The sequence below is a fragment of the Xyrauchen texanus genome, chromosome 25 (genome assembly GCF_025860055.1).
Source record: "Xyrauchen texanus isolate HMW12.3.18 chromosome 25, RBS_HiC_50CHRs, whole genome shotgun sequence".
NCBI lineage: Eukaryota > Metazoa > Chordata > Actinopteri > Cypriniformes > Catostomidae > Xyrauchen > Xyrauchen texanus.
Window position 1 is genome coordinate 10,431,066 of NC_068300.1, and position 12,116 is coordinate 10,443,181.

At 36.7% G+C, this 12,116-nt stretch overlaps 1 protein-coding gene across 1 annotated transcript in view; it reads right to left on the bottom strand.

Annotated features, from left to right (window-relative positions):
• The window catches only part of LOC127618383 (uncharacterized), a 58,301-nt gene that overhangs the window by 44,093 nt on the left and 2,092 nt on the right, over positions 1 to 12,116 (bottom strand). The window contains exons 3-8 of the mRNA XM_052090783.1: positions 10,952 to 11,023; positions 10,504 to 10,677; positions 9,256 to 9,413; positions 7,952 to 8,212; positions 5,631 to 6,303; positions 1,956 to 2,118 (exon numbers count right to left, since the gene is read on the bottom strand). Of these exons, the coding sequence (XP_051946743.1) occupies positions 1,956 to 2,118; positions 5,631 to 6,303; positions 7,952 to 8,212; positions 9,256 to 9,413; positions 10,504 to 10,677; positions 10,952 to 11,023 (1,501 nt within the window). The remainder of the gene's footprint in view (positions 1 to 1,955; positions 2,119 to 5,630; positions 6,304 to 7,951; positions 8,213 to 9,255; positions 9,414 to 10,503; positions 10,678 to 10,951; positions 11,024 to 12,116) is intronic.

Consider the following 12,116-nt stretch of genomic DNA (forward strand, 5'->3'; position numbering starts at 1 on the left):
TAACTGTTTTTATTTGTTATTTTAAAACATAGACAAAAACACATAACACAGACTTGCTCATGGTTAATGGGAACTTGACTTGGACACAACTCGGTCACAATATTGGTGACTTGGACTTGGACTTCAGCAGTGAAGAATTGAGAATCGACTCGGACTTGAGATCTAGTTTCTTGACTACAACACTGGTAAACACTGTTTGCAAGAATCTGTTCTGTCAAAATATGAATATCTCATAATATGGTAACAGGCTACTGAGGGGAGTAAATCCAAAAGAATTACATTTCTTATTTCCAAATGTTTCTTCCTTCAACTACTGAAAGAATTATCAATGGAACAGTCAAGGAAGCAGAATCGTTAAGAGTAATCGAAATCGCCAAAGTCCTTACGATTCCAATCCTTACATTTGATTTTAAATTAAATACTTTACACAGCAGGTAAAATTAGTTTTATGTAAAAGCTAATTTATCCAGGTCTAAAAATACATAAATTAACATATTGGTGAATTGACAATGTATGACCATGCACATAAAACTTGGCTAAAGATTAGCCACAAATTATTAAATGAAGCATTTTTTTCACAAATGGTTGCAGTGGGGTAAAGTTTACCAAATAACATCCAAAATGTGTACTGTTTGGGGGCCTCCAGGACTGACTTGGGACCCATTGGCCTAGAGGCCAATTTCATTAGTAGCACAGCTTACCCTACTCTCCCACTACACTGTCTTGTTTTAGTGCAGACTCGCCTAAACTTCACTGCTTTTGCAGGTACAAGGTAATGAGAGCACTCTCCAACTTTCACTTCAGGCTGAATTGCTCTTGGGTCATTCAATTTAAAGAGCAGACTTCTGCAAAAAGCATTTAGACCCAAATAAACAAGATGCTCCAAAATAATAAACCCTCAACACTACCAATGTCACGCTTGTGAGAGCATCAACATGCTGCTCATTCATAATGGATCTTGCCTATTGGGAAATATAACTCACCATACAAGTAAAATAGTAATACTAAAAATTATTTTAGAAAAAAACAACTTATCCCAATATGACATATTCTGTAATATCAGTCCAAGGGTCACACAAGTATCTGCCCTTTTTTCTCAACAAGTACCGGCAAAGTCTGATGCAACACTACCACCTAGTTGTTGCTTTAAAAGCTGTGTACTCCTTTTGATTGCAAAAATGTATTTCTGAGTGTTTAGATCTTTAATGTTGTCCACTGTGTAGAGCACTTAAGTGTAATTGTGTTTCAGGCTTAAGTTTATTTAAAAAAAATTAAAAAAAGACAACATATGCATTTATATAGCAATGAGATAATGATTAAAATATGTTGAAAACAGAAAACATTTATGAATGTAACTATATTTTTACATTTTTAAATGACAAGTTATGTGCCGAAGTTTGATGCTTAGGGTTTGCGTAAATCTTGTTTTGCATCTCACAATGTTTTGCTAAACTCAGAAATCCTATTGAAGACTCAACTATGTGAGAGTAAACGTCAATCCATCAGATGCTTATAATGGCCCTCTCTGTTACTGCTATAATCCTTCCTGTTAGATCAATAATCTACCCACTGTGACTGATTCCACAAGTTCTACATCAAACACACCGTTTATAACGAACCACAACCTGACATATCCATCAAGAACAAAATAAGGCTATAAAACATGTGCAAAAGGATAGATGTAGATCTTCATAATGATCAAGCAAGTGTCAAAATATCATTACAGGCAAACAAGTATGAGTCTTTTGGATGAGCTCTTGCAAAACTTGGAAAAAAGGCTAAAACTGCAGCTGAGTCATGCATCTCAAAGTTATACTGAACTGATAAATGGTAGCTGTATGGTTTAATTTATGAGGAACACACATGATGGTAAAATGGATGTCTCAAACGCACTGTAAGAAGCATCTGCCAAGTCAATAAATGTATATGTAGACAAAAACCTCTGAAATACTCACTGAAGTTGTGAGCGATCTTTGCGTTCAACATGATTTCCACATTACTGCTGGAGTCTGATGTGCCACAGCTGCTTGATTCTTTCACTCCAAAAAGCTCATACAAGCGTGACGTGTCGATTTCGATCTTCTTTGGGTTTTTGCGAGCCCATATTGACTTGTCAATCTGCAAAAATAGGGAACAGTCGATACCTACATTATTTTGTGTGTCATGTTATTTCACAATGGCTTAACTGCAATTGATCTTCAGTGGGCATAAAAATAATCACATACTAGTAGTAATCAATTAAAGGCTGTTGGTGATAAATTCAATTTATTAGGAAACAACTATGGTTTCTTTCGGAATGAACCACTAGCTTACTATGTACAAAATACTGCACTGCAAATGAACTTTTTCACTCTGTTGGTCCATACAATGCAAGTGAATGGTGATCAAGCCTTTGAAGCTCCAAAAGGAGATAAAGTCAGCATAAACATAATCCATCAGACTCCAGTGGTTTAATCAAAGTCTTCTGAAGTGATCCAGTTGGTATGCTGCCTTCATGTACAATCAGAATTATCCTACTTCCCACTTCTGAAGTGGTAATTATGAGTCTGTCGTGTTCACGTCCTTTGTTGTCGGGAAGAACCGGAAACATAGACGACACCTGGTTCATTCATAAATATTTCTTGAGGAACTTCTATTTTGACACCATAATACATATCACTCAGTTAGCTTGCTGAGGATAATGGAATTTTGGTCAAATACAAGCTATTTTCATGGTATATAAATATACAACATACATAGAATGGTTGTTGATATGCATAAATGAATATGACCAAAACAATGAATTGGCTGTATTTAGAAAAATGAACACGATAGAAACTGTGCTCTCCTTTGCCATGTTGAAAGTTTAGGACTCCTCCCTTTTCGGAAACTCAGGTATCAAAATGATCTCAGAGTTTCCCAGTCATAATTACAACTTGAGGGGTCATTCATGTGCAACTTCCGCATGGGAAACTAGGATTTACGGTAATTCCGATAGCACACGAAGGCAGCATTAGATGAGAACAGACCTAAATGTAACTCCTTACTCACTGTACATCTTGACAGCAGTCTCTTTGGTGATCAAGATTGAAAGATCAATGACACTTCCTATAGCGCCATCTAGCGCTCGGTACATGTGTCAAGCACTAGGAAGTGTAATCGAGTGAAATAATGATCTGTGAAATGGAGTGAAATTATTCGACTGCAATTGCAAGATGTACAGTGAAAAATGAGCTATATTTTGTTCTGTTGTCACCCAAAACCAACTGGATCACTATAGAAGACGTTGCTTAAACCACTGAAGGCTTATGGATTACTTTTAAGCTGACTCTATCTCCTTTTTGGAGATTCAAATGTCTGATCACCATTCACTTGGTGGTTTAAGCAAGGACCTTTGGGCCAAATGTGGAAGTTAGCTGTCACATCTGGCCTAGATTCAGGGCTCAATTTGAGAGGGGCTGCAGGGGGGTGGCATCCCACTTGTTGCAAGAAATATGAGCATCCCTCTTGTAAAAACACCATCCCCCCTTACCATCCCCTTTAGATAATTGTATCATGAATAACTTAGTATAACTAATCATGCAAGTAAAATATAAATTTTTCTACATTTGATAAATGACAGACTTTAAATAACTGCGATTTGTCAGAATTAGATTTCGACATGTGTCTTGACACTTGTTCAGTTTGGAAATATTCTGCCAGGGTGACAGTTTAGTAACGCAATCTGGCAACCTTGAGCGTGCGAGTTCTCTCTCCACTGTGAAAAATCACCAGTATTATGCCTCGTCCACACTAAAACGTTTTTGTTTGAAAACGCCTCTTTTTCTCTCTATTTTGGCCTTCTGTCCACACTGAGATGATGTTTTTGTCTGCGAAAACTGAGCTTTTTGAAAGCGCACTCCAAAGTGGATACATTTGCAAACAAGTTTTCGCGTTGTAGTAATGGAATGTGAACACGGATATATCTAAAAATGATAATGTATTTGTTGTCATGTGACGCAGTCAAGTGATCTATCCAACCAAAACAATGAAGATGGTGGCCCGTGTTATAGCGGAACTGTTGTACTTGATACTCACATTGATAGCATTGTTAAAAAATAAATGTTACTTTGTACAACCTTCACAAGGCGAAGGGAAGTTTACTCAGAATTGGTGTCCGGCGATGGAACACGAGCACAATTGCGTTTCAGACCGTACATGCAGCTGGGATTTTCCGCATGCACAGTAACACGATTTCAGCATTTTCATACGTTTCAGTGTGGATGCTCGACTTTTGGAAAACACTTGAATACGCTAGTGTGGACGGAGAGCGTTTTGAAACGAAAACGCAGTTTTCAAATGTATCCGGATTACATAGCTTTGTCTATCAGCCGCATATGGGCCACATAAGGGCCACCAGGCCTTAACAGAATTACATATAAGGCCCATGTATGGACCACACAAGCTTTGCTAATTTGGCTTTCTGCTGTTGGAGTTATGGTGCAGTTCTGGCAAAATAAATATCTGTACCAGATTTGGGCCATTATTCACTTTCTGACTGGGCCATATTTCAGCTCTTTATTTGGGACAAAGCTGTGCCAAAGGAAATTTGCTGAATGGATTCTAGTTTGAAAATGTCTTTACCTGTAGTAAAGAGTCTTTCATAAGCTGCACATACAATCATTTTGACAGTTGAGCTGCTTCTGAGAGCACATACAGTATCAAACTCTGGCTAAATATAGACACAGCTTGTTGTAAATCATCATCCATTTTCAATAAACATGATCATATTTGTTTTTGATCTATAGAAAACAGCTTCACACTGTTTGGCTGGTCATTGTTAGTGACCAGCCAAACAGTGTGGCTGCCTGAAAAAGTCAACTGGCTTCTTGGTGTTTGGTTTTGTCTTACTAGTTTCACAAGTTTATAAATGCTATTTGCAAGAACATCAGAACATATTCCACACTGTGGACCTGGTTTGTTATAGCATGATGCACGTCAATCCATATTTTATGTAGCAAAGGCTGTTCGTCTTATCATCGGGGGTTTTTTTCGCCAGTCTTTTTCACTTCACGTTGTGAACTAATTTTTGAATGGATCTTTTAATTTCATAAATCAACTCATTCGGTCGAGACTAATGAATTTGTTGATTTAATGGTTCAGCTTTTCATAAAATCCTTCATAAAAGAGTTCCAAGCTATGAAGCAAACCACCCAGCTCCGAGATGAAATGCAACATTATAAACTTTGATTCAATTCAAACAAGTATTTGAAAATTGGACAAAAGACAAAGGTACTTAACGCCTTTCACCATAAATAATGCAGACTTATGGCTTCAACAAAGGCAAATACCATCGATGAACAACATTGGAGCTCACGGTTGGTCAAAAATCAATGAATGGGATGGCAATGGGATTTTAACATCCGGAACCACCATACCTGCTCTCCATTCCCATTTGGCCATTAGATACCAAAATAAAAGTCCGAAAAAAAGTAAGATTCTTTTGTGCTTCATGCATGTCAAGAAAAGCAAAATATTATAAATAACTTGTATATAATTAATAATCATAATCTCAGAATTACTACAAAAATTGCTCCAACAAGCTAAAAACTCAAAAACCTGCCACATTTCAACCTTTCCCCACAGATTATATAAAACACAACACAAGATACCTTATCCTGAGTCACCAGGTCCCAATGAAAAGCTTTAGTCCTCTGTGAATACAGCTTTGATGACCTTTTCTTGGGCAATGGAGGGGGCAAAGGAGCAGGTAATACAGACTGGTTTGCAACAGAACCTGACAATGTTGGTGGCAAAGGCACTGGTGATGGCAAAGAGTACAACAACGTTGGACTTGGCAATGTTGGTGGCACTGGTGATAGCAACGAGTACACCAAAGGTGGAGAAGGTGATGAGCTTATTGCCACTGATGAGATCACTGCTAAGGGCATCTCCACTGGTTTGTGTACAGATCCGCTTTGTGCTGTTGGGACTGGCTTCAGTTCTGGTTCTGTTGCTTCCAAAGAATCAAGTCCCGGCTCTGGTGCTGTTGGTGTATCAGAAGGGGAGCCAGCTTGGGGAGCTTTTGATAAGCGTGGCCTCAGTGAAGGTGGTATTGGTGGAGGTTTGATAGTCACTTGGTTATTGTGAGTCTCACATTCTAACTCTTTAATGGTTTCTGTAATGTCATCGATGTCCCTTTGTTTTTGAGGGTCTTCATAGAAATTTTCCTGTCGTGACATTCGTTTCCAGTCATTACACAGATCTTTAATTGCCTTCACCCAGGTATCTCGCTCATTTCTTATGGCCTCTGGGGACATGTGGTCATTCTTTGGTATTCTGAACCTGGTAAAGGGAAGAAGATTATCGCTGAGATAACTTTCGGTCAAATATTGATTCATACTTTAATAGCTGGCAACAGGGACGGATTATGACTTGCAAAGGATCTGCCAATTATCTCCAAGGGCCCCACTACACTCAAAAGTTTTTGAGTGGGTTGGGGTTCGTTGTTCATGCCCAAAGTGGGGGGATCACCAAACTAGATTGCGCAGCCTTAAAACCCAGGGCACCCTCAGGCAGTCAAGGGCCCCCTGTTAGTCAAGGGCCTCTGGGCACTGGCCCCATTGGCCCAGTCGGTAATCCGTCCCTGGTGGGCAAGAGCAATAAGAAATATACCAAAACAATAGTTTGTGGAAAAATAATGCCACTATTTTCTAAATTTTCACCATTCTATGTAAAAAAAATATATATATTTTTATTGACGATTTAATGGCGGAAGACCATTTGCAATTACATATTTACATTTAAAGAAAACATAGCTACCAATTTACTTTCACAAAGGGATATTTTGTCCAAAAATGTAAATTCTCTCATTATTTACTCAACTGCATGCCATCCCATATGTGTATGACTAACTTTCTTCAGCAGAACACAAACAGAGATTTTTAGGAGAATATTTCAGCTCTGTTGGTCTATACAATGCAAGTGAATGGTGACCAGAATTTTTAATCTACAAAAATCACATAAATCATCATAAAATAATCTATAAAACTACAATGGTTAAATTCCTATCTTCAGAAGCAATATGATAGTTGTGGGTGAGAAACAGCTCAACATTTAAGTCATTTTCTATCTCCACTTTCACATTTTCACAAGGGACTTAATGTTGATCTGTTTCTCACTCACACCTGTCATTCAGAATATATGGATTTAACCACTGTAGTCTTATGGACAGAGGCATAGTTTCTGGGGGGGATTACTTTTATTCAGCCTTTATGTGATTTTTGAATATTCAAAGTTCTGACCACCATTCACTTGCATTGTATGGACCTACAGAGCAGAGATGTTCTTCAAAAAAAAATTTATTTTTTATGTTCTACCGAATTAGAAAGTCATACCCCTCTGGGATGGCAAGAGGATGAGTAAACAGTGAGACAATTGAAATTTTTGGGTGATCTATCCTTTTTTTAAATGTCCCAGATCTTACTAAGCATGATTCATCCGTATGTGTTTTAAAAAATAATAATAATCATAATAATAGTCTTTCAACAAAAAGTCTTGCAAATCATTTCTGTTGCCGTAACCCAAAACGTGGACAGAGAAAATACTATTAAACTGATATTCAGTTATATTACAAATTATATTATATTATGCCATATTTTATATATAATATTTTATAATTAACTTAATTAATATCCAATATATTACATATGAAATTAGAATTATATTTATAATTTATAATATAATTTATAAATATTATAGTATTAATTTTATATTATAGGCTATTATGTTAATATAAAATTATATTAACTATATTAAATATTTTCTGACATTTAACAGTCCATTCAAAGCCTTGTTGATAAATGTCCTGCACTACATTTATTCCTGTTTTGTATTTGTATTTTGCTTGGAAAACATCACGTTATGGATGTTAAATGAGTTGCAAAGCCATTTCCTGTTGCCATTAATGTCAATCACTTGCCACTTGACTCACAGGAACTCATTCTTGTCATTGAGCAGCGTGAAAGTTTCACCGGTGCATGAGGTCTCCACCCTGACATGACCGTCTGAGAGATGGATGATAACAGCTGTCCCATCCCCTCCAGCACAACTGTTATCAGGCACATTGGTGTACATGTCTGACAGTTGCCAGACAGACGAGCTGGAGGACCTGCACACATCTGAATCAGCTGCAACAGGCTGCTGAACAACAGGCCACAGGGTCAGCTGACCGGATTGAAGATGAGCTTCATATCTAAGAATGCAGAACATGGCATAACTGTTAGTAATCACGAATAATTGACATGGTGTTTGCTAAGGCATGTTTGTGCTACAGACATGAATGATACCTCAAATCATATGGCTTATTAAGGAGAGGTGTGCTATTCTATGTAAAGCGTTTATATAAGTGTACAATTCCATTCATTCATTCTTTACTTTTCTAAGCGATCAGATTTACCATTTTCAGTGAAAGAATGGCTTAGATTTACATTGCAGGAGGAACCAATGGCAGGAGTCATTTGGACCAGAATATCATATAGACTCCCTAGCAACCACCCATAACACCATAATAACCATCTAAAAATGCCCCCGCAACTTTGAATACTGGGTGATTCTTTAAATCATTAATTACGTCATTCAGCATTGACAACTAAAGTAATTGTCACTGTAATTCTATTTCATTTTTTATTAATATTACAGTGCACATTTATAACACCAGATTAGTCTAGACATGCGTGGTCTTACACTTATTATTATTAAAGTAATAAGCCAACAACACATATGTCATGTTAATGCATTGAATGGTTTTCTTTATAAGGACATAAAGGACTTATAAATAAACCGATCGGTAGAGTTTTGCTCATCACCCCAGTATCAGGTTGTATGTTGCATTTAGCGGTGTTCTAACCGGCTTGTCCAAAGTGTGTAAGTGTTGTGCGCATGACTGTTTACATTTTGACGTCAACAACAGAGAATATTCAGATGATTCAAATCTCATGTAAACGCAGTTTACTCACAATGTCAGATTTTTTGAATAATCTGATTTTGGTAGTCATCAGCGTATTGGTGTGCATGCAAACGCACTAATTAATGAAAATATTGTTTCACTGCTAATTTCCATTTCATTATAGATTTTGTTAACAATAATAACCTTGATGCTTGCTTTAGATAGAGCTAAAGTTGATCACATTGTAGTGATATGATGTTTGTGAGAAAATAACCAGTATAATAATGACTTCTGAGAGTTGGGTTGCAAGAAACAGACAAAACATGGAATGTTTAATAAAGATTTCATACTTTTTCCATTTAAATGATGCCAGTCCTCCTCTTTGGAGTAGAAGGCGGCCCTCTTTGATGCTCTCTAGAGCTAAATGTGGGGTTTCCATTTCCATAGATCTGTCCACAGCTGGGATGTATATGTTTCTGTAGATTATCTGGTTTACAAGCTGCATGATCTGAGTGTGATAGCCATTAGATACTCACAAAGATGGGTTTTGTTTAAAGATGATTTATGTAAAGGGATAGTTTACCCAAATATGAAAATTATGTCACCATTTACTCACATTCACACCTTTTAACATTAATGCACAAAATGAGATATTTATAGTATGTCCAAGCTGCTCTTTTGCATACAAAGTGAATGGTAACAACGGTTTTCAAGTTTTCAAGCAACTTTTCTCTACATAAAAGTTTTATATGACTTCAGAAAACATGGAATATAGCACAAATGTCATATTGACTACTTGTATGGTCCATTTATGGTGCCTTTTTTTTTTTTGGTCCTTCTGGTAGCTTGACAGGCTCTGCTCCCTTTCACTTAAAGGAATATTCTGGGTTCTACACAAGTTAAATTCAATCGACAGCAATTTTGCCATAATGTTGATTACCACGAAAGATTGATTTAGACTCATCCCTCCTTTTCTAAAGTTACAGTGAGGCACTTACAATGGAAGTAAATGGGGCTAAATTTGGGAAAATTTAAAGGCAGAAAGGTGAAGTGTATAATTTTATAAAAGCACTTACTTTAATTCCTCTGTTAAACTTAGTATATTATTTGAGCTATAAAGTTCATTAAATCGTAATTTTTACAGTCGTTTTAAGGTTTTGGGGTTTGATGACATTACATCGCCATGGCAACGAAGTTGTTATATATAACTTTACACAGAAAAGGTTAGTAAATGATTTCATCACTCTAAAATCATGTTAACATGCATATTGTTTACGTCTTGTGTCTATACTTTTGAAACAGTGAGTATTTTACGTTTACGGATTGGCCCCATTTACATCTATTGTAAGGGCCTCAATATAACCCAGAATTTTGCTTTTATTGAAGGATAGGCATGTCAAAATAAATGTTGTGGTAATCAATGATATGCCACAAATGCTGTGAATTGAGCTTAACATGTATTGAACCCAGAATATACCTTTAATGGAAGAGAACATTTTCTTTGGTTTTCCACCAAAGAAAGAACAATAGATATGAATTTAATGATCTGGCACGGATCAATAGAAACACAGTCCATCTGTTGCACATAATATTCTCACCTTCTGTTTGTCTTCTAAAGATGCTGCTTCCAGCTCATAATCAGGTCGACCTCTGAATGAAATTGTGAATCTGGTGCCTGCAGTATCATGGCAGTTTTTCACATCAGAGAAGAGGAGTTGCCTTTTTACAATGCCTTTCTCGATGCTGCACAATAGATTTGTGCTGAAATCAATCTGCAAGATGACAAATGTGCATTCAAATGCATTCGTGATGCATTTCTTTCATAGCATATTTTTTTGCCATGCAATGAAAGTGAATTGTAACACATACAGTCTGCTTTAAATCTCATCTTGTGCACTGAAATAAGTAAGTCATACTGATTTGGTATGAGGGTGAGTACATTAAACTAAGTAGGTGTCCAAATACTTTTGGCCATGTATTATGTTTTCTTTCTACCAATTTGTAGAAATTGTTTTCATATATTGCCACAGTGTTGTAGATACACACCTGTAGCACCCGTTTCTGCCATATGTAGCGGTTGAACTTACGGACACTGAAGTTGTATTGTGAATGTTGTCCCTATGATAGAGACATTAAAAACACATTTCAACAAAAAGCTCAAGGAACAACTAACAATACTTCCTCATTACAAAAGTACAACTTGCAGGATTCTTCTTGGGTTGATTAGAATTGCCATGGTGACCTGTCTTCTAATTTTAAAAGGGACTATCCCATGAAGACTGGTTAGTCAACAAAACATTTCCTTAAGAACAAGTTCCACTGATTATTTTTATGATAAAATAACAGATTACGTAATCAAATGGAAAAACAATGGAAATATATTATACTAATGATTTTAGGTTGATGATTATAAGTAAAGTAACAGCAAAAAAAATCCAATATATATATAAATGTATATGAAGTTTGAGGGTGTAGAGAGACTGACTTGATTGTGTCATTCACAGTTTGTCATGGATTTAACTAACTTGGTGGTCTTGTTTGGCAGGCTTTGTTGGCCACTGTTCTCGGATTAATGGAGCGTGTTTAATATAGGTGTTCACCAGAAATTCCGATATAAAACAGGATTTTTCAACAATGAAGTTGAAATAATGCAGACTTATGGCTTCAACAAAGGCAAATACCATCGATGAACAACACTGGAGCTCACAGTTGGTCAAAAATAAATGAATGGGATGGGAATGGGATTTTAAGATACGGAACCACCATACCTGCTCTCCATTCCCATTTGGCCATGACATATCAAAATAAAAGTTAGATTAAAAAAGTATGATTATTTTATGCTTCATGCATATCAAGAAAAGAAAAAAATGATAAATAACGTATAGAATTCATAATCATAATCTCCGAATTACTACAAAAATTGGCTCAAACAAGCCAAAAAACTCAACCTTTCCCCACAGATTATATAAAACACAACACAAGATACCTTATCCTGAGTCACAAGGTCCCAATGAAAAGCTCTAGTCCTCTGTGAATACAGCTTTGATGACCTTTTCTTGGGCAATGGAGGGGGCAAAGGAGCAGGTAATACAGACTGGTTTGCAACAGAACCTGCCAATGTTGGTGGCAAAGGCACTGGTGATGGCAAAGAGTACAACAACGTTGGACTTGGCAATGTTGGTGGCACTGGTGATAGCAACGAGTACACCAA